General features: G+C 54.2%; 1 protein-coding gene across 1 annotated transcript in view; it reads left to right on the forward strand.

The window, feature by feature from the left end:
- The window catches only part of Iqca1 (IQ motif containing with AAA domain 1), a 125,262-nt gene extending 100,594 nt beyond the window's left edge, over positions 1 to 24,668 (forward strand). Inside the window, exons 17-20 of the mRNA XM_034637405.2 lie at positions 5,524 to 5,610; positions 12,424 to 12,601; positions 19,092 to 19,330; positions 24,546 to 24,668. Coding sequence (XP_034493296.2) covers positions 5,524 to 5,610; positions 12,424 to 12,601; positions 19,092 to 19,330; positions 24,546 to 24,668 — 627 coding nt within the window. The remainder of the gene's footprint in view (positions 1 to 5,523; positions 5,611 to 12,423; positions 12,602 to 19,091; positions 19,331 to 24,545) is intronic.
- The last annotated feature ends 2,409 nt before the right edge of the window (positions 24,669 to 27,077 follow it).

Raw genomic sequence — 27,077 nt, forward strand, 5'->3', positions numbered from 1 at the left:
GCAGTGGGGGCCAGGCCTCAGAGGAGACCTCTGCCTCCACATTCATCCAAGACAGTGTCAAAGCGAGCAGGGCCAGGAGGGAGCCCAGGAGGGTGACGGAGACTCCAGCAAGCCACCAAGGGAAGGAAGTGGGCTCAACGGTCGCTCAACGGAACGCATTTATCTGGTCCATGAGACTCCCATGGACGGAGGCTCGTTGTGAGCTAGGGATCCCCAGGATGTGAAGCACACGTGGTCTCTTTCCACGATCCACACAAAACTAAGACCCGGGGTGACATTCGATGGGGCTGAAGAGCCCTCTGCTGGCAATCAGAGTGAACTTTCCCAGACAACTTTAGAAAAGTTCAATCATGAATTAATTACATTTAATTGTCCATGACCTCAAACTATCCATGGGTGATTTAAATGAAGACTTGTCATCGCTGAATGAAAATTAGAAGAGCAAAGGATACCATTTTTCATTAGCAAATTGGCAGAGATTTCATCTTTTGTACTTGTCGAGAGGAGCCCAGGACATCAGAGAGGCACCACTGATGGCGGCTACGGGCCCTGGATGGCGCTGCCTTGGCGCCACCAGTAAGGAAAGGCCTCCCCAGCCACACATCTGTCCCACACATCTGCCCACGTGCCCTGCGTCCCTCCCTCCCAGGCCGCAGTGCCAGGAGGACCGGCACCCGTCCCTCGGTCGGAGGTCCCCCTTTCCCACCTTCCTCCCTGTCGCGCCATTTCCACACCCTTAACTCACCTGGGTCCCTGGAAAGGCCTCTCAGGCCACCACCCGGGGTGGCTCTGCCCGTCTTTCTGAAGGAATGCTCCCTGCTCCTTGGTTGTCCCATTCACATCTCAGCAGCCTGTCATCTGGCTCCTGTCCCCTCCACTCCCGCCAAGGACACCAGTGGCCTCCTCATGACCCAGCCACTGGCACTGCCCACTGCCACCAGCACCTCCGCCCTGCGCTCTGTCCTCTCCTGGCCTCCAGGGCGGCTCTCTCTCCTGTGCCCCTTGTTCCCCCTCCCAGCCTAGACGCTCCTCCTGGGTCTAGAAGCCATGGGACTTCCAGGCCCAGCATGTGGCAGGTGGCCAGTGAGGTCAGAAGCTGTGTCCCAGGTGTGAAGCACTCTGCAATGACCAGAGGCTTCCTGGGGGTTCCCAGGACCCGGTCGGAACTCTAGAGCCTTCCATGTGCTCCCCACCCCCCGGCCCACTACCCTTCCACTCCTCTCACCTGGACCCACCAGTGCTCCCCACCTGCCCAGCCCCCCGGGCCCGCAGCGACCCAGCTCACTCCTCGTCTCCTCTCCACCGGTCCCTTTGCGCTCCCACCTCCTCCTCCTCCAGGCACCCACTTCTTGCCACATCCAGCGGATTCTGAGCCTCCCTGGTGTCCACTCTGCCTCCCTGCTGTCCCCCAGGAGCCCTGGCAGCTCACGTCCCTGCCTTCAGACCCACCCTCTGGAGGCCCACGAGTCCCCAGCACCCACCCACCCACCACCCCAGCTCCTCACACAGTGCCCGCGGGGGTCTCCCGGAACAGAGGGGATGGAGATTCCTGATCAAGGCCTCCCCAGGTCTCCACAGCCTGCAGGGTGCAGCGGCGGCAGGGCCACAGCCTCCTCTTCCAGAAGCAGCCCGCGAGCCCACGCCGGACACCTCATCCAGTGCCCAGGCACGGCTGTGGCCCTCTGGTGACCTTGAAGGTCTGTCTGTCTGCAGTCTCCGACCTGGCTCCCTCACCCAGGGTCCCTCACCCAGGGTCCCTCACCCAGGGCTCCCTCACCCAGGATCCCTCTCTGTCGCCGGTGGCCCCTGCTGACACTACCTTCCCAGGCAGTTGAGGGCCCCTTGAAGCCAGCGGCCTCCATCACTGATCTCTGTGCCCCAGCTCCTCACACAGTGCCTGGCCTCAAGCTCCCCCGGTGGAAGAGTGGCCTTCACTCCACAGTCCAGGCCAGATGTGGGGCCGCCAGTCTTTCTTCCCAGGGCAGTTTTTTTTAACTATTGGACAACATCCAACTGGCCCTGAGTCTCCCTTCTCCAAGGACAGCAGCCTCTGTCCATGGATCATCCCTCAACTGCCCAGTCTTCTGTGCTTCTCCAGACCTGGGCATGGTCAACAGGAATCCTGTGGCCACTCGCCATGCAGCTCCCCTGGGACAGGGGCAGGGACAGGAAAACCCGAGACTCCCACTCTCGAGGACAGGACAGGGAAGGTCTCCGTGGCCTTCCTGCTGGGGTGAAGGATGGCGAGGACACAGGTCTTGTCTCCACGGCAGCGCCTCAGTGGAACGCTTCTCAGCAATGTGGACGCGGGGGTCAGGCAGACAGGTCCCCCCTCGGGCCCCAGCACTGCCCCGGTGCTGGTCGGGCACGTTACTCAGCCCTCACGATGCTCTGCGCAGTGACCCCAGCTGGAATGGGGAGAAGCCATGGGACTTCTAGGCCCAGCATGTGGCAGGTGGCCAATGAGGGCAGAAGCGGTGTCCTGGGTGTGAAGCACTCTGCCATGACCGTGGCTGGATCAGCGTCATCGGGGACACTCCTGGGAATGTCTTCCAATCCGTGGGTAACAGCTGAGCCCTCGCAAACCCCTCACCCCGATGTCCCTGTGTGCCCTCGACATGGGTGGACGGCAGGGGAAGGGATCCACCACCATACCAGGGTGACCCAGTGCTTAAGCCTCTTGCGCTTCAAGTTCACGTGCAGCTGCTCTGCTAAGAGCAGAAAGAGAAGAGCAACGCTGCAGTACTGCAGATGCCATTGAGAAAAGCCGGACTGAGAGGAATGAAGCAGGGACAGTCCTCTGCTTGCCAAATGGACATGGGACAGGACGGCCCACTGTCCTGTACAGTGGAGCCTAGGACAAGAGACCATTGTTCATGTGAAAACGGTTTTTCTGGTGGTTTCACGTAGTACTAAGAGTTTAAGAAGGACCAAGATAAGATTCTGCCTTTGTTGTTATAATGTATCTTTTTTCTGAGAAGGTTAATAAAACCTTGTGAGTGGAGCCTCTGATTGTCTTATTTACTTCTGGGGCTGGAGGCAGGGCGGCTTTGACCTTCAGTGGGAGGCCGACTGGGGGCAGCCTGTGTTGGAGGAAGCTGGGGTCCACCTGAGCTGAGTGGAGCACACAGCCACCTCTGCGACTTAGGCAGGGTCACATAGGGATTGGCAGGAGGCAGCTCTTTGGATGGGCTAGGACAGGATTTCGTGTTCCGGGGGGTTCCTGGTGACCCTAACGAGAGCCACTGAGCTACTGGGGTGAGGAAGGGGCTGCACCTCTACCCTGGTCGCCTCTGCCCTGGCTCCTGCCCACCACTGTCCCTGTCTGCAGCTGTCACTTTTCTCCAAATACCAACCACAGACTGCTACCCACGCTCCCTGGCACGGTGGCCCTCTGACGGGGTGTCCTCTGGTGGCTTCCCAGCTGGGGCGATGCTGCTCGGGCAGAACCCACACCCTGAGCCTCTTTGTGACCTTGCCACACTGGCAGAGAGCGGAGAGCCTGGATGTGACCCAGGTGGACCAGCTCCCTCCTCCCAAGGCCACGGCAGCCCCCGTTTCCTCTCTGTTCCTCTCAGGCCTGGACAATGCCCAGGACTTAGGGCTTCCAGCTCTGAGGTGCCTCTTCATCTGTATTTCACGCACGACCTTCCTCCGAGAATCATGGAATGTTTAAGCTGGAGAATCGCTTAATAAGTTGCTTTGACATATCCGAGAGCTGATTTTATTAAATAAAAGATCACAGATGAGGGATCCGGAAGGGGGAGGGAGTCCCTTGATCCTGCAGTGGGCATTGTGTCCATCTTACTGACGAAAGCGCCAGGGCAAGGTGGCCTGGGGAGGCATCAACTTGAGAATTTGAACCTGCTGCTAGGCAACACCGTCCCCAACTAGGAAATCATGCCAAGCAGCACCCTGTCAGAGGGTGGCCACAACGGCACACGCTTGGAATTTGGAGAGAAGAGCTACGGCAGGGGCCAGCACACAGATGATTCCAATCCGTCTCCACCGCAGTCCCCTCCAATTTATGTAGCCTTTTCTCTAACCAATAAATCCAGGAGAGAGGCAGTGCCTCTGCAGACTCTGATGCCAAAAATAAACTCTCAATGTCCAGGCCAAAAAGAAAGCACCCACAAATGCAGGCCACCCCAAATTCAGCAGGCGCACGGGTAGGAGGGAGGAAAAGAGCGGGGCTTTGGGCTCAGGGAGAGGTATTTCCATCTTAGCTCAGCCACAGTGCGCTCTGGAGCTGCCCCGCGTTCTTAGTGGGTGCGGGTGAGATGGCCGTGGGCAGGGCCCCGTCAGTCTGGCTCTGAGTCCTGCTTCTGCCACTTCATAGCCCTTGCTTCAGAAGGTCCTCGAGCCTCAGGGTCCCCATCTGTGAGCAGGGTGAAGGCAACAGCATGCACTCTGTGGGGTTGAGCTAAAGATGAACAATGTCACCTGCACTTGAAGTCCCCAGGGGAGGAGGCAGTGTCAGGTGCATGCTGGCTCCGACAGCTGCGGCACGTGTGCCCGATGCCCGGCACACACCTGCTCAATCACCAACTGCCAGGGCTCCCTACGGTCACCACCCACAGCGCCTTGGGGACTGGGATTAATGTCGGAGACTCTGACTCCTTGAGCTGTTGGCTCTGGGTCCGCCGGCTCACACCCCAGCACTGACTGACCAGCGCTGCCTTCCCTCTGCCTGTCCGGCACGCTGGGCACCGTGGAGCAGCCAGCTAGGTGGCGTGCTGCACAAGGGTCCCGTTCAGTCACTGTCCACTCTGTCCCAGAGGGTGCATAATCTGCTTCCCATCCCAACTTGGTACACAATGCCAGGAAAACAGCCGCTGTGTCCCCAGCGTTTTTCCCTCACCCACTGAATGGTCGCCTTGGTTCAGAATCACCCCTGTTGCCGAATGATGTTTTAAGAAATATATAAATAGGAGGCCATTGCGCTGTGCTCGCTGTGGCTGAAACAGCTTTTATCTGTCGCGATTTCACACAAAGCACAAATTGTTGCAAAAATACCTGAGCTCCGCGCTCGTGGGGGCGTTTGAAGAGATTGTTAGGTGTGTGCAGTTATTCACGGGCCACGGGTCAGTCCGGCCCCAGCTCCACTGCAAAGCCCTGCACGGCCTGGAGGGACTCGGAGCTGCCTTCCAGGGAGACTGTGGCCACAAAGGCGCAGCCGGATGCAGATACGGGGAGCGTGACGGGCCCTGGTGCTGCGCGGGTTTTCTCCTGGCAGGCCGGCTTGAATGAAAATGGGGTGGCGAGTGGGCTGGCATCAAGACTCACGGCTGGTTGCCATCGTCTTCAGCTGAGAGTCATGGGTTTATTGCAAACCGAATGGAGAGGAGGCTCAGGGTCCTGGGCAGCATCTCCATCAGGACAGCTGCCAGGGTGCAGGGAGGCCGGCGCCTGCCCTGCTGTGCACCCATTGTCCAGGGCCTCAAGCCCGCCATTGGCGGGGAGACCCCACGCACCCCGAGAGGGGAGGCTGTCACCTCCAGGGCTTTTCTGTGTCCTTTGCAGGTGGCCAGGCAGCTCCAGCCATCCGTGGTTTGGATCGAAGACGCAGAGAAAACCTTCTACAAAAAAGTCCCCAACAATGAAAAGATGGTGAGGACTTCTCCATGTTCCCTGCTCTGACCTTGCCTTCCTCCAAGGGCCCCGGGTGGGGGTCCCACCTCCACTTTTCCAGAAAACCTTGCCTTGTCCAGGGAGAAAGGCAGTGGGGGTGCGTGGTCTGTCTCTGCCCTAGGAGCTGGTCTGCCTGTGGAAGGGTCCAGGGGTCGGATCCTGAGGCATGATTCAGAAGAAAATGTGGAAGAAGGGGGAGGGGATTTCCAACCCAAACATGGGTCCAGAGGGAAGAAGCAATTTAGAGAACTCGGCTCCGAGGCAGCCAATGGCACACACAGGGGTTATTATTAGGATTTCCTATTGTTCATAATAATAAATAACAAAAGGCCTGAAATTCACGAACAAAGGCCGTCAACAGCCAGCTAAGGCACCGAGGGCCTCCGGGGAGCCCCCTTCGATTGCTTCCTTCCTTCTTTTCTCTCCTTTCAATGGCCCCCTCCCCCATGCTTCCCCCCCCCCGCAAATCACCAGCAAATTTCCCACAAGTTAAAAAAAAAATTGCAGAAACACATGATTGTTATTCCACATCAATTTGCACCAAAGCAAATAGTGGTTAACTGTGAATTTCTGATTAAATTCATAAGGATTTTAATCACTCTGAATCCTTATGTATTATACATCCTTTTTAGCAGGTCGGGTGATTTGGATAAAGAAAGCTCAATCTTTTCTTCTCCAAATGAGCCCTGATTGCCCTGTCATTGCAGAGACTCTTAGGAGGGCTCATTTATTATGTCATCTGGGAACCTAGCCACCAGCGCCCTCTGCTGGCCACATGGCTGCACTGAGGACGAAGGGGAAAGTTCACACATGAGAAAAATTGATGCTAGAAATAACTGTGAACCAGATCACAAATCTAGAGAGCAGTGCAAGGCTGTGCTTAATCCAGGGGTCATGCCCCTGAGGTCATCAGAAGTTTGGCTCACTAATGGGCAGGGACTGTTACTGTCTCGCATAACTTCAGCCTGGGTGGAACTTGAAAGGTATGGGCCCCCGGGCCTGCTCACCTTAGCTCTCTGTGCATCCTTCAGCAAATAACTTAACCTCTCTGAGCCTCCACTTCATTAACTATCAAATTAGAGGGTTCCCTCCAGAACAGCCTCTGTGTTAGTTCATGAAGCCTCTCTCGAATCCTCTCCCAGGACCCCTGAAGCTCTTGATTGGCTGGGGGAAATCACAGCGTCTGCTCACCTGCAGCCTGAGTCCATGGAGACTCAGAGGAATATGAAGCGTTCCTTAATAAGGCAGCCAGAGGGGCACTGGGCAGGGCTGGTGGACCCAGCACTTCAGAGAGTCAGCACAGAGGGGCAGGAGGAGGCGGCGGAGGGGGCAGATGGGAGCAATAGAGCTGGAACCAGGCCTCCAGCTCCCCTGGCCTGCCCCGCACAGCCGGCCGGCCTCACTTGGGTAGGAGGTGAGGCCCTCGGAGGCCCGTGCCCGTGCTCTTTACTCTGCTCGCTTCTGCACTGGAGGATGCGAGGACCCTCGGTGGAACTGGCTGCCTCAAAGACCACCAGTCATGCCCTGGGGCGAGTCCCAAGCCACCTGGGGGACACCAGGTGAATGCCTCCTGCCTGAGCCCGCTGCAGGTCAGACAGCGGCAGAGGCCGGTGCACCGACCACAGCCGCCCACCACCACCCCCCGGCAAGAGGTGGAGGTGGGGAGACTCGTGTGTGCCCATCTCCCCTCGGGAACACGGCTCTCCACCAGTCCCGCACCCCAGGGACGGCCTCTCAGCCTTGGGGACTCCTGAGTCTTCCCTGAGCTGCTCAGCCACCAGGCCCTGGGCTGCCCACAGTCTACAGGCGAGGACCAAGCCAGGCGGCCAGCACATGAGCAGGCAGAGGAGCCAGGACGTCCTGCCCACCTCCCCGCTGTGTCTCTCAGCCGCCCGGGAAGCCAGCATCTCCTTCCACCACCCCGCCACTGCGCCGGAGGCTGCCCTCATCCCAACGGAGGCCAGAGAAGAATGTCCATCTGCAAAGAAACCCAGGGCCTGCCGTGCCCGCCGTCCACAGCCACAAGACAGAGCAAGGCCCTGGCCCCGTGACGACTGCCAAAGTCCCTGGAAAGAAAAGCCTCATCTGCAGTGACTGGATCCACCCTGCAAGGCCTCTGCCTGGGAGCTAAGGCCCCTCCCAGGGCCAAGTGCATGGAGCTCACCCAGGCCCAAGCAAGGAGGCCTGGAGAAGGCCCACCGCCACGGGGCCTGGAGCTCAGAACCTACGACCCAGGGAGCCGAGCCCCTGGGTGGCAGGGATGGGAGGCCCTGACATCCAGGACTGCTTTAGGCCGGAAGTAGAGGAGCCTGGTGGCAGGAGGGACATTGATGGAATGTGTTTTCTTCCCCAGGCACAATACACATCAGATCACTCTCAGGTCCCTGGGAGAACAATCGCATGGTTCTGTTTTGCAGAAGAGGCTGCCCGCTAGCTGTGAGCAGTGTCGGTCTGCAGAGGCCACATCCTGACCCCACCTGGACACCACTTACAGGCTGGAAGACCCTGAGAGCAACCACCCTGTCTGCCACAGGGCCAGCTGTCCCCAGCCCCAGCCTGTCCCCCAGCACATCATCAACCTCGGGCTCATTCCACTCCTCTCCTGAGAACTGCCTTTTGAGCTCTTCCTGCCTTTGACTCAGAGGTGCATGACTCCGGAACCCTCCATCCTCCTGCCCCTCCCCTGTGCCCCTCATAGTCCCTTCGCCCCCGGGAAGCTCTGACACCTCCAGGATTTCAGAAAAGTCCCACCCAACCCCGATGACCCCACTGCCACTGTCCCCCGCACATGCCTGCTCGTGCCCCCTCCTGTGCCCTGGGAGGAGGGCCACCCTCTCCTCCAGGGCAGAAGGCAGAACGGCCACTCCTGAGCTTCCGCACCGCTGCCCTTGCTGCATCGGAGGCTCCCTGGCACCGCCCTCCCTGGCACCGCCCTTCCTGCCATCACTGCAGGGCCCTCCCCAGGACGTTGCTGGCCCTCCCCAGGACGTTGCTGGCTTCACTGGGACCAGCTGCTGCGGGGGTTTTGTGGCGCTAACTGCAGGAAAGCAAATTGAAATTGCCGTGTGGATGCCAGCCACGGATTTGGAGTTGCCCACAGTAGGACAGTTGTGAGGGCTGGCAGGCCCCGCGGCGGGGGCAGCGGGTGGAGGTTGCCAGGTGATCGTGGGGACGTTTCCCAGCGTGATCGATGAGCGTGCAGGTCTCAGGAAGATGGACAGCTCTGGGCTGGACAAGGGCCGCGGAGTGTGGAGGCTACTGATGGAATGGACGAACCGCCTGTTCCCCTCCCCTGCACCTCACCAATACAAGGACGTCGGCTGGACACAGCCCAAGATCAACATTTGTCATCCAAATAGGCTAATTAACTTTAGGCAGCCCTGCCATTTCAGGACACGCAGGTAGCATCATCTACGGTGGAGAGCGCACCACCGTCACCATGGCAACCGGGCTGCTGGGGATGGGCTCAGACCGGAGGTGTCTCTGCCCCCATAGAGCCTGCTCCAGCCTGGGACCCTCAAATCAGTGCTTCCTCCACCGACTCTGGCAGCTCGTGTGCCTCTCAGGAGTCCCAGTCGCTCCCTCCAGGTTCACTCCACAGCGGCAAGTTTCTTACTGGCCGAGCCGCTGTCACATCCGCTCACTTCCTAGCCCACCAACATCTGCTGCCCACCATCATCTGCTGCCCACCATCATCTGCTGCCCTCTCCACTCCAAGAAATGGATCTCAGAAAGTTCCCCTCGGTGCAAAAGAAGTGCCAGACTTCTCTGAAATCGCGTTGTTGAGCAGTTTTAAAGGAGATCTACATACGTGGAAGGACCTTCACATTCGTGGGTTGCTAAGACGTCAGTCATCTCCAGATGATCTATGGGTTCAGTGCCACCCCATAAAAATCCTGGCTAGTTTATTTTATTTTCAGAAACTGTTAAGCAGGTCCTCAAATGCACATGGAAATTCAAAGGACCTGCCAAAACCCTCTCCAGAAGAAAGTAGTTCAAGGGAGGACCCCGACACCTCCCAACTTCATTCCCCAACTGACTTCAGCGTTGGGACACTCAGGACGGCGGGTACGGGCACAGGAGACACGTACAGATGGACAGAACCGACGTGAGGGTCAGAAATGACTGCTGACCTTACAGCCACTCGGTAAAGCGCTAAGACCACTCAATGCAGAAATAACCTTTCGACAAATGCTACAGCATAACCGGCAGCCACCTACCGAGGGATGCAGCCGCCTCTGACCCCTGCCGCATACAAAAATCAGCTCAGCGTATCGCACTCCCACAAGTAAGAGCTAAAACGAAAGAGCTCTTGGGAGAAAACGCAGACCTAAAGCTTCGCGGTAGGCAGTGGTTTCTTAGGTGTGACACCAAGAACACAAGCGCAGAAGAAACTTTAGACGGTATCTCCTGGAATCTAAGATGGTTTCGCTTCAGAGGACACCACGGAGGAGACTAGCAGCCAGTGGGCCAACTCTGAAAGGCCCAGCTCAGACCAGGGGCCCTGCAGTGGGAGGCGGGGCCAGTGCAGATTGACAGGCGCCCTTCAGGAAGTGCCCTCCTGGCCCTGGCCAGGGTTAGAAGTGGAGCCTGCATCTGCAGTGGCTTCTCCCTTAAACTGTGTGATCTGAAGTCAAAGGCAGAGACCTAGATTCCTCTCTTAATGAAATAACGTTTTTCTGTCACCGACTTCTGCCTCATTCCAGAGTAAGAGCAAAGTTCTCATGTGGCCTGCAAAGCCCCAGGGACCTGGCCTCTCTTCCCTCTCTGCCCTCCTCCCCTGCCTCTCTCTCCCTTGGCCTCTCAGGGCTTTCTAGAGCCTCCAGCACACTTCTACCTCAGGACCTTTACACGCACTCTCCTCTCTGCCTGAAACTCTTCCCCAATCCACACAGCCTTCTCCTGCCCCAGTCTGCTCAAACGTCACCTTAGTATCGTGTCCCTTCTGCTTGCCTCCACTCCCTCAGGACTCCTCTCCAGCTCCAGAGCCCGTTTCCCCTGACTTGACTTAACTGTTCATCTGTGAACCTGCCTTTTGCCTCTGCCGAATCATCAGGCACGAGGGTGAGGATTGGGGTCTGGTTCGATCACCGCTGTAGAGCCAGCTTCTGGCCCGCGGCTGCAGCTCCATCCACGTTACACAGACTGGGCTGGGACTGCAGCTCAGTGGAAGAGCCCTCGCCCAGCAGGGGAGGAGGCCCTGGGTTCAATCCCCAGCACAGAAAAAAGACCCTGGGAGCCTTTTGCAGGAGAGGAGAGGGAGGACGGGGCATCGCGCTGGAAGAGTCCACGCCACAGGCCAGGACTGCATGGAACCCATCTGAGCAGAAGCACTGTCGCGCTTTCCACACCACGGGACCGAGACCTCCCGGGCTCAACATTGGACACAGAGCCAGCAAATGCAGGGCCTAGGCCCCAGGCCCTGGAGCATAACCACTGTGAGGGGCAGTGGAGGAGAGCCCAGGCCAAGGCCCTGTGTGGGGCCTGGACAGCAACGGACCTTATACTTGGGTTTCAACCCTGCCTTGTTCTGCAAATAGCCCTCCATGAGCCCAAAACCGTCATCCAAAGTGGTGCACAGAACAGCCCTGACTCGAGGGCCTCGGGAGGAGGTGGCGGGGCAGTGGTGGGGGCTGTAGGGGCAGGAGGTGAGGAGTGGGTGCAAAGGGGGTTGCCCAGAAGGGTGGGTTATTAGGGGTCACTGAGGAAAGGGTGAAGACAAGGGGCTTGGGGAGAATCAATCGCTCAGCAAACACGGGTTGAGCACCATCTGTATGCAAGAGACCGTTGTCCAGCCTCTTCACTGAATCCCTATTTCTGCATCTCTTCCCCTGCTGTCCCTCTAGCCCAGAGGGCCCATGGATGGCCCCCAAGATGGACAGCAGTTCCACATAACTCTTCCAAAGTGCTGAGCTAAAAACAAGAAAGTAAAAGAAATGACAAGACAACTCGCAGCGGGTACTGGCTGATGAGGGGCTTGTATTCAGATCATGAAAAGAACCCTGACAACGCAGTCTCAGGAACCTAAAGCAGGAAACCCAGATGGCCAAGTGGGCCCAGGATCTAGATGCACATTTTCCAAAGAGGACACTCAGATGTCAATGTGCTCATGAAACGGTGCAGAGTCTCTTCAGCCATCAGCCAGTGGGAGCCGGGTGGCCAAGGCTGCGCTGGGGGTCTCTGCAGAGGCTCTCCATCCCCCGGCCCTCTTCTCAGGCCCTCTCCTCACTTGCCTGTGCCGGTCAGCTTCACCTAAAGCCAGGTACTGCCCGTGGCAACCTGGCCACAGCAGCCCCCATCCCCGGGCGCAGAATGCGTGCCTGAGCCTGTGCCCCTCCTTCATTAGCAAGTGCCGAGACACCCCGGTCTCAGAACCTTTGTGACCAGGGTCCCCATTGTGTCACCCTCAGCAAAGGAACCTTGAATTCTTCCTCCAAACAGCTCAGGGGGAAGCAGGAGAACGGCACTCGCCCGCGTCCCAGGCGCTCCTTCCCGTGGACGGCAGCCGAGTCTGCCGAGTCTTCCACTGCTTGGGTCAAGGGCGCCAGTCCTTGGTCAGCTCCTTCCTTCCCTCCCACTTTCCAAATCTGAATGTCAGAGGGGAAGGAACTGCCAACAATCAAACCTCACCCGGACTGGGAAGTGCCTCCCAGGCGCCGGGCAGAGGCGCAGAGCCGTGAAATCACCTTGATAAGCGCAACCCCCTGCTCCCATTTCCAAGAGGAGGTCCTTGGTAGTTTTAATTCTTTGTTCTGCACGTGGAGTGATCTTCCTCCCCTCTCTTACTCCCAGAATGATCCTAAACGCCTGAAAAAACAACTACCCAAAATCCTGAAGCTCCTGAAACCGGACGACAGGATCCTGATCGTGGGGACCACACAGCGTCCATTCGATGCTGAACTTCAGTCTTTCTGCAGAGCCTACCAAAAAATTATTTTGGTTCCCAGACCAGACTATGCCTCCAGATATGGCAAGTATCCTGAGCCCCTTCCACATGTGGTTCCCAGGTGGGCTGCGGGGCTGGCGGGCAGGTGTGTGGGGCCAGGATGCCACCTCAGAACCGCTGACCATCCACGCAGCCCCGGGGGGGCAGTGTGGTAGCAGTGGGAAGAGTCAGGGGTCCAGGCTCCCAGGAGCCCTGCTCAGAATCCCAGCTGACACTCAGCAGCCGGGCGACCCTGACAGGGCAGCTGACCTCCCTGCTGCCATCTGTGCAGACCTGTCCACTGCTCAGGCTCTTGTGCCTCTCACCTAGACTGCTGGCAGGACACTTGGCCCCAGGTCAGCTCCCAGGAGGTCCTGGGCACTGGTGGCAGCAGTGTAGGAGGGAGGGATGGAAAACAGGGTGGTCAGTGGCAAGAGGGAGCTGGCAATGTAACTAGTGGTCACGTCTGCCACCTGCTGCTTCGTGACAACCTGCCCACTGGCTTAAAGCAGCGGATGGTCCCCCTTGTGCATCGGGGGTGGACTGGTCTCCTCCGGGCATTCGCCATGGGGATCTCACCTATTGGAGGCAGATGGCAGCTAGGACTCCAGTTATTAGAAGGCTGCGCAGGGCTGGACATCTGAGACTGTTCCCTCATGTGCCTGGAGTGGCACTGGCCATCAGGGGAGCCCAGCAGGGCTGTGGACCAGAGAGCCTACGTGGCCCCTTCCTGCAGCTCAACAGCTCAGCTCTAGGAGGGAGCAGCTCCAGGCAATAGCTGTGAGGCTTCCTGTGACCAGCCTCAGAAGTCACAGAGTCACCATCGCCACGTGGGGGGCGGTCAAGGAAGTCCAGGACCACCAGACTTAAGGACAATGGGAGATGCAGAGTGTGAAGACCGTGGGTGTGGCTCTCAGCAGATGGAGGAGTGGCGAGGGGACTGGGATGGGGATGGGGATGGTGGTCGGCGTTAGAAGGGTGGAGATGGGCAGGCGCAGGCTACTGAGGAGCCGACGGTGGCCACACTGCACAGGTGGTAACAGTGACGGCCCAGCATGGGTGACACTTGGGGAGCTGGGAGCAGTGGTTGTGGAGATGATGGCAGTCCAGTGGCGGTGGTGTTAGGAGGGTGGTGGCAGTGGTGGCAGTGTGGGGTGACACTGGGAAGTTGGTGGAGGTAGGCATGGAGCAGTGGGGAGCATCAGGGGGCAGCCATGCAGCCGATTAGGTGAGACCCGGCTTTTACTAACCCTCGCCAGTCACCACCCAAACAAGGGACACATGTGTCCTCATCTGCTTGTTCTTGAGTTCCTGGCCGATTTTCTTCACTAAAGAACACTCCTTGAAAATGGTGGGTCATCATGAATGTAGAAAGGAGACCATGAGTGCAGAGGAAGGGGACGGGGAGGGAGAGAGAGAGGCCAGGGGAGGGACCGGGGAGTGACACCGATCACCCACGCTGTGGCGTGTGAGCACTCTGTGATGGAACCACTGTTCTGTGTGATCAGTGTGAACCACTAAGAAGACACAAGGGCAGCCCGGGCGCCCCACAGGGATACTCACTAGCCACTTGGCCACTCTGTTGGCAGCATGGGCTTCTTTCTCCCTTCATAAGGGGAGATCTGTCTTCATCAACCAGTCTCATCCCAAGGGCAGGAGGACCCAGGGCCTGTAACTTATCATCCTTCAGTGGCTTCTCCATCCCTAGGTGGCTTCCCCATCCCTCAGGTGGCTTCCCCATCCCTAGGTGGCTTCCCCATCCCTAGGTGGCTTCCCCATCCCTAGGTGGCTTCCCCATCCCTAGGTGGCTTCCCCATCCCTAGGTGGCTTCCCCATCCCTCAGGTGGCTTCCCCATCCCTAGGTGGCTTCCCCATCCCTAGGTGGCTTCTCCATCCCTCATGTGGCTTCTCCATCCCTAGGTGGCTTCTCCATCCCTAGGTGGCTTCCCCATCCCTCAGGTGGCTTCCCCATCCCTAGGTGGCTTCTCCATCCCTAGGTGGCTTCCCCATCCCTAGGTGGCTTCCCCATCCCTCAGGTGGCTTCCCCATCCCTAGGTGGCTTCCCCATCCCTCAGGTGGCTTCTCCATCCCTAGGTGGCTTCCCCATCCCTAGATGGCTTCTCCATCCCTCAGGTGGCTTCCCCATCCCTTGGTGGCTTCTGCATCCCTAGGTGGCTTCTCCATCCCTAGGTGGCTTCTCCATCCCTAGGTGGCTTCTCCATCCCTCAGGTGGCTTCTTCATCCCTCATGTGGCTTCTCCATCCCTAGGTGGCTTCTCCATCCCTAGGTGGCTTCTCCATCCCTAGGTGGCTTCCCCATCCCTTGGTGGCTTCTCATTCCTAGGTGGCTTCCCCATCCCTAGGTGGCTTCTCCATCCCTAGGTGGCTTCTCCCTCCCTAGGTGGCTTCTCCATCCCTAGGTGGCTTCCCCATCCCTTGGTGGCTTCTCATTCCTAGGTGGCTTCCCCATCCCTAGGTGGCTTCTCCATCCCTAGGTGGCTTCTCCATCCCTTGGTGGCTTCTCCATCCCTAGGTGGCTTCCCCATCCCTTGGTGGCTTCTCATTCCTAGGTGGCTTCCCCATCCCTAGGTGGCTTCTCCATCCCTAGGTGGCTTCTCCATCCCTAGGTGGCTTCCCCTTCCCTAGGTGGCTTCTCCCTCCCTAGGTGGCTTCTCCATCTCACAGGGCCGCCCGGGGCCCCATGGGATCCCTTGCATCCTGCCAGTGTCAGGAGGAAAGAGGGAAGGTGGCTCAGAGGATGTCACAGGAGGCCCCAGGGACTGGACCCACAGGGCCAGCCCACACCACCCTGGCCAGGAGGAGTCCCAGACCTCACCGCCCAGGGCCTTGGCAGGACCCCACGGGCTGTGCTCCTGCCTCTGCAGAGCCTCCTGCCCTCCCCTCGGCCTCCTCTCCTCTGTTTTGTTTCTGGGGCCCATGTTTTATGTGTTTGATGAAGTAACGTCAGTGTCATTAATTCGAAGGGGCCAGAACATTACTCTTGACTGGATTGAAGGGTCCCATTGTTTGACAGACCCACGGGCCCCAAAATGAAGCTATTGATGTTGCACGGGCGACTTTGTCCTTTTGATGAAAGATCAGGTGTCTCCAAGACGCAGAGGGCATTGCAGATTCCCACCTGGACCTCCTCACGGCGTCCTCGCGGGAGGAGGCAGGGGACAGACCTGCAGCTCTGCTCCTGGGCGCAGAGCTGTCCACCAAGCCACGTGCCTGCCACGTATTTCTTCCTGGTGGGTGATCTGTTCAAGCTGCCATTATTGCCGCATCCTGAGCACCGACCAGCATTTCCTCCAGAGCCTTGGCGCTTTCACAGCCGCGATGGCGGGGACATTCGTCTTAAAGAAGGACGGTCCCTGCCACAGCAGGGACCAGAAGTGTCTCCTCCCGCCCATCAAGCATGGACTGCAGATCCATAACTGGGCCATCGCCCGGCCATCTGTCTGCCCGCAGCAGAGCTCCCGAGGTGCATGGAAACACTCGTCCTCCCACTTGTCAAATTCCTGCAGGCTGTTGGCAGGGAGTGACAATGCCGAGGGCCAGGCCAGCCTGAGTCCCTGGGTCCTTAAGGTTCGCCAGTTATGATTCAGTGTCTACCTCCTTCCCCAGGTCAAGCTGTCTCTGCAAAGATAACCCACCTCCCAAGTTGATGAATGCCTTGTCTGCTCCCCAGAACTCCCTCTGGCCTGCCCCCTCCACGTCCCTAATGCTTCTCTCCTCTGGCCCCTCCCCGGGGGGTCTGTCTGTCTAATTGCCCAATTCATCATGGACCCCACCCAGCCCAGTGTCCGATGGGATGAGTCCAGTCTGTGTCTTCTGGGATTTGAGGCTTCAGAGGGTCAGGGGTTTGCCCAAGTCATGTCATTCATCATTCATTTCTCCTACTTTTGTGAGATCTCACATTAAATGAACTTTAAGATACTGTGTCCGGTGGAGCGGCAGCCAGCGTGGAATCCACTGGGACGTCAGAAGCAGATGGGAGAAGCCAAAGAGCAGACTCATTTCAGTTAAAGAAGGGAAAGAGAATGTAGATTGATCTGAAGAACTGAGAGATCCTTTGCCTCCAGGAGAGGAAGTGGAACACAGCCCTCCACCCAAAGGCCCCCACAGTGTCAGCAGTGCCCAGCCTTGGCCTGGGCCTGACCCACACACTCACTGTGGGTCTGGGACTGTGCCTGGGCGTTCCCCACCTGCACCCCTGAGCGGACCTGTGGCCCCTGGTTCCCACACTTCTGCACCCTGGGCTCCTGTGCCAACCAAGCCTTCCACTCCGAACCTCACTCCATGCTGACCCCAGAGCAGCTGCTGTCAAGAGCCTGGGCACATGGCTTTGAAAAGCCATACACGCAACTCTTTAAAAGGTAACCATCAAATCAGTCCAGCACGAGAAGGAAGTGAAGCCCGGCCCTTGGCCCACTCTCGGCCATGCGATCGGTAGGGACCCGTGGGCCAGCTGTGACTGCACCTCCACTCCACACCCACAATCTCTGGAGAGTCATCAATGAAACGAGTCTGTCCAGAAACACTGGCCAAACTACACGAACACCAAGCATCGCCCGTTGTAAATGGTGAGTGGTGTGTCCACACGTGCACGCTGCCCCAGAGGGCTGCGTTCCATTGCTAGTGACCCTCACGTGCAGAGATTGCTCATGTTGGACAGTGGCATGACTTGGGCAGGCACTTCCAGGGATGTGACTATTGCCAGTCTACAAGGCAGCAGGGGACTGAGTCAGGTGTCTATTGCAAGGTCACCTGGCCCTCCCCATCTGTCCCCTGATGGTTCCACTTCAAGCCACAGGCAGGAAGGCTGTCCCTGCCCGGCAGGGCTACCACCATCCTGAGTGTCCGCCACAGGTGTCGACTTGGGCTTCAGCGGCTCCAGCTGTGCTTCCCAGGACACTCGTGCCCTCCGGAGTCAGCTCTCAGACGTGCTGGTTCCCTGTAGACGATGAGTTTGGGCAGAAGACGTTCCATCTCATGGTGTCCCCAGTTGTTTCTGGTGTTTCCATTTTTACCCTAGGTTATATTTTCTAACTCTGTGGCAATCATGATTAGATGGGGATTACCCTTGCCTGCTATAGTCTGTCTTTAAACAAATGTGCCTTGACGCCTTCCGTAGCTCCTTTTGTGCTGTTTATAACTGATGTTTTAGTGAGGGCGGGAAGCACTCGTGCAAGGCACAGTGACCAGCAGTCACCGTGGCAGCAGCACTCACGCAGCTAAGAACAGGGCCCACGGTCAGCGCCGTCGGGCAGCCCACACACTGCCGTGGCTGCATCCCACCAAGGCTGAGGAGCAGAGCAGCTCAGGAGTGGCTGATGATCCCAGCCAACATGGGGATCCCGAGGGCCCTTGTTGGCCTCACTGCAGGGCTCCAAACCCTTGATGCCTTGGAGAAACAGGCAGGACCCCGGGGACACTGGCCTTTACCAGCAAATCAGCTCCCCCCAAAGGACCCCACCAAAGAGGACAGTGGAGGCGAATTGCGGGATCACTCAGCTCCCAAAGCAGTACTCTCTGAAGTGGCTCCCGGGTCCCTTCCTTTACAGTGACCAGTGCACCTTTGCCTTTCACCATTTGTCTTCAGCTCAGTGGATGTGGACGGTGGGATCATTGAACAAATGCAGAACTGACCCTTCACCATGTCTGGCGATGGCCAGATTGTATAGTAACAGTCATTAAAAAAAAAATGTTTCCACACACCTCAGAGAAGGTCAAAATGCTTTAGAAATGTGTGACCAGGTTGTCCTGGTTCTGAGACAGACAGCCCGTGAGTGCCTTCACCTGTCCTCGGTCCCTTCCCTGTGCTGTCTCAACAGAATGGACATAGTTCTCCAAATGTAATGTTAGTTTAAATGTTGCACTGAGTTTGTTCAATCTCTAAAGTAAGCATCAAACTTATTTCATTTGCACAACCTCCTGTGCTCTGAGGGAAATCTCTTCTTTACCCCGGTCCCACCCACCCAGGCACTGTCTATCAACCAACCTATATATACAGGGGGAGAGAACAGGTCACAGTGCTCCACCTAACCCAATGTGTAATATTACCCAGAGCCTTGCAGTAGCTAGAGAAAATCATAATGTGATTTCTAATTCCAGTTGTGCGAATAATATAAGAAATGAACTTTATAACTAAAAAAAAAGAAATGTTAAACTCCTTATCCAAATGCTTGGGAAAATATAATAATCTGATGAGCAGAGATGCCACTTATTCCTCACACAAATTTCCAGTTCTGAAAGCTCTTCAGCATCTGTATGGGTTGCATTCAACTGTACCGGTTAACTCTTCCTTGTCTATTTGCAAGGGACGTGTGATCTATAGACCTCCAGGTCCTGTGGGGGAAGAGTCCCCAGAGGACAATGTGCAGTCATCTGCTCATTTGAATGACTTGTACGTGGGAGTTGGCCCCCGTGTGTCCTTTCAGACAAGATGAAGTTTGTGGAGAGCTGGGCTAGCGCTGCTTGCTCTGTGGTAACGCTTGTTCTCTGTGTCTTTCCCACCATCTTTGATGCAACAGTTTTGTGGAAACAAATCATTCAGCGCAACGGTGGAGTCCTCACCAAGGCCTTGAACATCAGCTGCTTAGCAAAGGTCACCGACGGCTTCACCCAAGGAAACATAGTCAAAGTGGTTAAAGGTGTGCTCACGGACCGGAGAATCCGGCAGCAGACTCAAAAGCCACTCACCCCAGCGGAGTTCATCCCGTTGATAGCCGGCATGAACCCAGTGTACAAAGAAGAAGAAGAGTGCTTTAAGGTAAGCAGCACCCACAGCCAGAGGTGGGCGGACACTGGCCACATGACCTCCTCCCTCTGGCTTGCAAGTCCACGAACCTGAACTCTGCCACATACATTGAAATTTGGAAATGTGACATTTTGGGATCACAGAATCTTTTGAGTCTTAGTAATAAAGCAGGTATCTTCCAAATTTTAGGAAAAACATGCTCTGTGACCTTGTGAATTAACAGCCAAATCGCAGCTTCAAAGGATTCTCTCTCTCTCTCTCTCTCTCTCTCTCACACACACACACACACACACACACACACACACACACACACGCCCTTATCTTGTTTCTCACATTTTACTTCATATTATGGAATAAGTTTTGCATGGGGAAAACTGTCCCTAAATAGCATGTTTCAAGTTGAAGTTGTTCGGCCACATACTTGCCGTGGCACACTTCAGTTTTCAGTGTACTTGACGTAGGAAACCACAAGGGAACTCAGCAAAATTTAGTATCCAAATTTTTGATCACATTCTGACATGGTCACCACATTCTTTAGATCTGGAGGAAAGTTTGAGATGTCTGTTCCAACTCCTCTTCCAAGAGGGACACAAATTTCGGAGAGTCTGTCTTAGGACTTGTCCTTCGTGAAGTGGCCCAAGACACAAACAAGGCAGCCTTGTCCCTGTCACCAGGGCCACTCCTCCCACACCGCTGGCTCCATTCTACCTCAAAATGAACACAGGTGTGTCCCCTTTCTGTCCCTGAGGTAGTCTCCTTGGCCAACTGGGAAGACAAAAGAGGAAAATCTTATCCATGGAATTGAAGGTCACCACAATCTTGGGCACACTGTCACCAAAGGGAGAGTTGAAGTCCCCATCCAAGCCTCCCCCTCTGGGAGCTCGCTTATGGTGAGGACGGACACAGCCTCCCTCCTGGCCTGTCCCAGGGCTGAAGTGGAAGGTGAGAAGTCATCGCAGTAGTGACCCCCACAGGGAGGGCCCAGCGTGGGGTTGGGGAGCTTCCTCTGTAAGGTCCGGATACTGAACACCTCTGGTCCTGAGAGCCACACAGCCTCTGGGCAGCTCTTCAACTCTGCATCAGGGTGCAGCAGTGAGTGGTGGGCAGGGCTGGGGTCCAATAAGACTTTATCTGCAAAAACAGACAACAAATCCTGTTTCTCCAGCCCCAGCGCCAGCCAAACTAAAAGGGACATTTTTAGTTCCATCTGAGTGTTGGCCAAGCATCTGAATTGACACTCTGTTACTGAACTGCTTGAGTTAGCATTGTTTAATTGAACTGTTTGAATTTTGTTCACATTAATTGCTAATATTTACCCTCTTCTAATGATAGATTCTTTTCTGAAACACTGCACTTTTCTCTCCTTTCTAAAGTACTGATTTTTCCTTATTTTGAGAAGTTGGGTTTAGGGTGTTGAAGCCCAGGGCTGGTTTTCTGTGACAGGTGTTTGAGGCTGACCGTGCTGCTCAAGAAAAGGGAACGTCACACTTCACAACCTGGATGACAATGTGTGTGCTTCTCACACCCATTTCTGGTGGACTTTTTAAGGAGCCGTGGTGACTCTATACTCCCAACCCACTCCCCCTTCCATGTGGCACCAGGCACAGTGCCTGGCCTGGGGTTGGTGCTCAGTAAGTTCGCTAGTGACACCTTCGTTGAGCAAAGGGACAGGTGGAATGTCACTGTGGCTCTCCTGGATGACGTGGTGCTCCGCTGTGGCTGCTCATGGCTGTTTGCCCTGAGCCAGTTTACTGAATTGTGCTCTGAGAATGTCTCAGACTGAGATCTCGCATCTTCTCCAGGCACATTCAGCCCTGTTCCATGAACATGATGGGGAAAACTCTGATGGCTAACGATGATAGAATCACCGTAACGTTCTCCGTTACATATCGACTGCTGCTCCGTGGCAGAGCCCTGGTTTGCAAGGAAGGAGCCATTATTCTGTGGGAGGCAGAATAAAGACCCCTTGGGGACAGCTGCGTCCTGACCCCGGAGCCTGTGAATGTGCTCCTTGACCTGGCAGAGGGGAAGCCAGTTTGCCAGCCAGCTGACCTTAGGACAAACAGATTGTCGAGAATTAGCTTGAGAGTCCGATGGGATTGTGAAAGTGGACGAGGGACTGAGAAGAGAGACCCAGAGAGGGCACAGCTTGGGAGAGACTCATGGCTACTCCAAGTAGCCCAAGTTGCTACCCTGCAGATGGAGGGAAACCACAGGCCAGAACAGATGGTCTCTGGAAGCTCCAGAAAGCAGGAAATCAGGTTCTCACCCCGAGCATCCATGAAGGGGCACAGCTCTGGGGCACCTCAATTGTAGCGATGTGAGAGCCATTTCAGACCTCTGACCTAAATGTGTTATTTTAAGCCACTAATTTTGGGTTATTTGCTACAGCATCAATAAAAAGAAAAAAATGCAAGAAGCAAAGTAACTTGTTATAAGTCACACAGCACAAGAGTAGCAAAGCTAAAATTAATGCCTTCCTCCAAAGCCAATTTTAGTAACTATATTTTATCCTGTGTGTCTATAAATTAAGAGCTCATCACTTTACATGCTTGGCCACCTCACCTTATTATAAAAACAGAGCCACGGCTAAAAGAAGGAGGAGGGAATCCCCAGGTGCTAGAAATAAGGATAAATTTCAAAGACAAGAACAACCACATGAGCTAACGCACTGGTGGCCCGGGGAGCCTAAGACACAAATACAATGGTCCTCAGAAAGGACCAGGTCATCAGAAAGCAGGAAGAGCACAACACTGGGCCACTCGGGAGGCAGCATCACGGGCCTTGTGACCTTCTCGGGGCTGTACAGGAGGAACGGAGGCGTTCCATACAAAGTCAGACTCTGCTCATACCTTGCACATCAGCTTCCATGTTGACACAACCCCCTCGGTGCCAGAATCCCATGCTGAAAGGTAACATATCATTCATGCCCCCAAAGTCACATCAAAAGCAAACATGAAAAACACTCTGTATGGAAACTTATCCAAGTTAAGGAACATTTGATTTCTTTAGGAAATATTACCCTTGCTAAAGAAATCTCATAATTTTAAAAAACTATGGAAATTTAAAAAAAAAAAAAAAACAAGGAAATAACACACCATGAGGAGAGTCAGCAGATACAAATAACAGAATTAGCACTCCCAAGAAAGCAAGATACTAGAACATTCTGAAAGAGAATATATGTTAAGTATTTTTAAATTATTAAAGACCAGAAATATTATGGGGGAAGAGGATAGACATACTTGAAAAAGAACCCAATAGAAGTCTGATAGTCAAAAAATATAAAAGGTCAATGAAGGGGTGATCTGATACAGCTAAAGAGAAACTAAAGGAACTGGAAAGGGGAGCAAGAGGAATTTGCCTAGGATGCAGCAGAGAGGAAAAAAAAAGACCATTAAAATATAGAGAAGCTGTACTTTAATAACTGGAGACTGTGACATGGGAATACATGTTGCTTTTTTGATTCCCCAGCATCACCAAGGAGAATAAACTTCAAAATAGCAATACAAAACCTAGTTCTGTATTGGGCTGTAAGGGCCTTGTAGAAGCAATTGCAAAACTGCTAGGGAGGCAAGAATAAGGAAAGAGAGAAGCCAAGCAAAGCATCCCACTCAAAATGATCCTGAAAATCAAAATCTTAAAATATCTTTGGAAATCTATTGTTAACCAAAGTTAGAATTCTAACCACTAATTAGAATCTGTGTTAACCATCTAGTGTTAAGAACAATCTGACAAAATCGTTTAAATAAATATGGTTAAGATGTTCAAGAAAATAAGTAAAAAACTGACTTTCACTAGGAATATACACAGTTTTGAAACAAAGATATAAATTGAATGAGAAGAGATAAGATGAAAAAAAGCCACAAAGAGAAATTATATAAGATGAAAGATACAGTAGTTAATACTAAGTGGTAAAAATGAGATCAGTATGATCCCTAGAATAGACACGGTCAAAGAGTAAATTAGTAGTCTGGAAGGTGGTCCTGGGGAGTTCCCCGAGAAGGCAACACAGAAAAACCAAAAGGTAAGAATCCATAAAAGTAAATCTACAGATGACATGTTGAAAGACATCAACATTCAGCAAATACAAATTCTAGGAGAAAGGAATATAAGAAATATCAGAAGAATTATATCAGAAGAATTAAAGAAATACATGCTGAGAATTTTCCTGAATTAAAAACCTGAGTTCTCAGATTAAAAATAAATTCCAAGGAGTAATTTTAAAAATCCATGCCAGTATCCATGATTGAGAATCTAAGAACAAGATAACAAACCAGTCTCAAAAGCTACATGATTACTTACAAAGAAACAGCAATTGGGCAATCAGACATCTCTTTGACAGCAATAAATGCCAAAGACAGTGAAATTATACCTGCAAAGCGATGAGAATAGTCAGCTACCTAATATTTGTACCCAGCTAAACCAGAGGCAGGAGAAAACAAAGTCAATTTAAGACAAATATCAGAGATCAGTTCCCTCTCACGGCACTTCAGAGAACAATTTGGCTATAATGAAGGTGTTTGTTTCCTGTAACCCAGAAATTCTATTCCAAAGCGTATGCCCGAGATACGTCTCACAGGTATACAAAGAGGCACGTAAAAATTGTGAACTATAGCACTGTTCACAAAAAAGAAAAATGACTTACATGTCCACTAACAGGAGAGTTGATGGGTGATATAATCATTCATGAAATAATATTATTGTAATGTTTATCAACCAAAATGTTTCTCAGGTTCCAAATGCAATCTAAACAGGGCCAGTGGCAATCACTAAGTGCTTTGTTGGTATCTTGACTCCATTATTTCTGCCCCGTTTTCCACAGAGCCCCCTCAGAGCATGTGAGTGCCCACTGTGCTCACATGTGGCCAGCTTACAGTGGTCACACATGAACCAGGGCCAATTCACATTTCCAAGAAGACCCACATCCTCGGGGCACAGTAACATTCCAGGGAAGCGCGGGACTTACCTGGAAAGTACTGTTGCTTACGTTTAGTACGCGCTTCTCGGAAACTGGGAATTCCTCGGGTACGAGTTTCGGATCATACAGAAATGCAGACGAGAAAGCCCAGGGAGAGAAGTTTGTGTCAAAGACGTTAAATGCCCAAAGTAAAATGGCGACTTGCTGCTTCGTTCCTAGCGAGCTCGTCTTTGGTTTTAAGACTGTTTGGCGGGTTCGTGTCCTGCTGGTCTTTTCCTGGGCGTTTACGAAGTTTCCGTTTCATTTCAGAACTGGTACGCCAAGACCCCTCTGGGCAGAAAGCGCGTCTTATCCTTAACGGTCGGTGGCAGAGAAAAGGAGACGGAGAAGGGGAAGAAGAAGGGGGGAAAGGAGAGGAAGAAAAATAAGTAACGCCTCTCTGAAGAGCCATCCTCGAGTCTCCTTGGGACAGTGACAGCCCCCGGGCTCCCAGGAGGAGGCTCACACTACCCACTGAAGACGCCCCAAGGAGCGGCATCTGCCCAGCCTGGCCTGTGAGTGTGAGTGACAGCCCTCGTTGGGGGACCAGGGCCACCATGCCCGGGATTTTCTTAATCTGCGTGAAGTTTGTCTAGAGGTGAAATCCTCGCCTCACGTTCTGCACACTGTGTCCAAGCTGGATACTCACCAGCACCGGTGTTGAGTTTGCAGAGAATGTTCTCATGGGATAGGCGGGAACGCCACGAGGACATGTGGTAAGCTGGCTGTTGATTAGCCCACTGACGTTGCGCATTGTCTTTCATGTATTTCAATAAATTAATCATTTGCTCTAGTGATGTGTTTTATGTAATGGAATAAAGTCAGAGCTGTGGTTGCTGAACACCCCTCTAGCAAATGTTTCCACCTCCTGCTCTGAAGAGGAGCCCTGGGAGGGCCAGGCCCTGCCCCGCAGCCTGGGCTGGAGTGACCAGCCGCCTGGGGTGCTGTGGAAGCCTCAGGTGTTAGCAGGCCCAACAGAGGATGGAAACCACACTGTGTAAATGGAGACGAGGAAGCCCAAGTGAAGAGATTCAAAATGGTAGATAAGAAAAATATTAAAGGGTAAAAAAGTAAGGATTCAAAAAAAATGTGAATTTTCTAAGAACAGAAAATATTATTTGGTGGAAGATCACAAGTAACCAGCTCCTGAACTGTTGGAAAACAGAGGCCACGGGATGGCTTCATCTGAAGGCTGGCTGGTGGGGAGTGCTCACGTGGGACCTCCGGAGGCCACGGGACCCAGGGCCTGGGTAGGGCAAGGCCGCTCCACAGGTGGGCTCTGTCTCCAGGCTCTCCCAGGACCAGCAGCTCTGCTCACAAGCCCCAAAGACCAGCCATTTCCAGGTGTCCTCCTGTCAGAACTCCAGCGTGGGCCTTGCTATGACAACAGGCCACACAAATGAGGACCCACAGAGACGGTCACTGGTCCATGTGCCCTGGACACAGTCTGTGCTCACCAGAAAGTACAGCTGCCCCTTAGTACCCACAGGCACTGGTTCAAGGAACCCACCCTCCTCCCCCAAAGGATACCAAAATCCAAGGATTCAAAAGTTCCTTCAATAAAGTGGGGCAGTATTTGCATATAGCCTGTATAAATCCCCGTGTAGACTTTAAATCATCTCAAAATTACATAAAACACCTAATAAAATGTAAATGCTCTGCAAATAGCTGGCACGCTGTATTGCTTATAGAGAACAATGACAAGAGGAAGTCCACAGATGTTCAAATGCAATTTTTTACCAAATATTTTCAATCTGTGGTTGTTTGGATCTGCACACAAAGAAACTGTGTGGTGGTCCTACACAGCCCGAGTCCATCCTCCTGAGAACCACTACCTTGGGGGCCCTTCCACACTCTGCCTTCCCGTACCAAACTGACCCCCAGCTTCTGCAGACTGACCTCCTTCCGCCCACTTCAGACCCGAGGGGCAGGTGGCCACCCACTGGCCTCAGAGATGGCAAACAGTCTCCAGGGTGGCTCCACCCAGTGCCCACCACTCATCCTGGGAAGAAGACCTTTGCTTGTGACCCAAAAGGAGAACTTAAAGCCCTGGGGTCTGATGTTCATCATCATTTCACTGCAAAGAAATGAAAATTAGGTGAAAAGAAACAATTTTTTAAAATACCATTGAACTTGGACTTAAGCAACACATTTCCAGAACCCATACAAATCTGCCTTGGGAAAGTTTAATGAATAATAATTAAAGGGTACAAATGCACTGGGGGGCCCCTGCTTCTGAGCACCCTCCAGGGGACTTGCGTGTTGGTGGACACTCTCTGGTGCTGTGCCCTCCTAGCAGGACCAGCCGGCAGCCAAACGTGGCAATGACTGGTGCAACATGACTGGTGCCCCACGGGGCTGGATCCTAACTTGGTCTAATGTCAGTTTAGTTACATAGACACATGTGGCCAGTGGACTGCTGACTGGACACGCAGCTTTGGAGCGAGGTGAGTCTTGGAAACCGATAAGGAGGGCCTTATGGCCTCGCAGGGAGCCCGCTGCCTTTCCCAGCAAGCTCCCGCCCGCGTGTGATTTCACAGCCACCTCCAGCCCTTCCCAGTGTTGGGCTTGCACTCTGGTGCCATGTGGGCCTGAGCCCTGTCTGAACCTTGGAGAACATCAGCGTGACCTTGCATCCTCCCGCTGCTACAGGTACACACTGCTGGGTGCCCCCCACAGATGGGAGCCCTGTCATCACAGAGAACTACATAGGAGCCCGACACCCACAGTTCCACTCAGCCTCCTGCTTGGCCACATGGACATGCCACTTCTTACACAAATGGCAACTTGCCGCATGTACTG

The sequence above is a fragment of the Marmota flaviventris genome, chromosome 11, assembly GCF_047511675.1.
Source record: "Marmota flaviventris isolate mMarFla1 chromosome 11, mMarFla1.hap1, whole genome shotgun sequence".
In the NCBI taxonomy this organism is placed as follows: domain Eukaryota; kingdom Metazoa; phylum Chordata; class Mammalia; order Rodentia; family Sciuridae; genus Marmota; species Marmota flaviventris.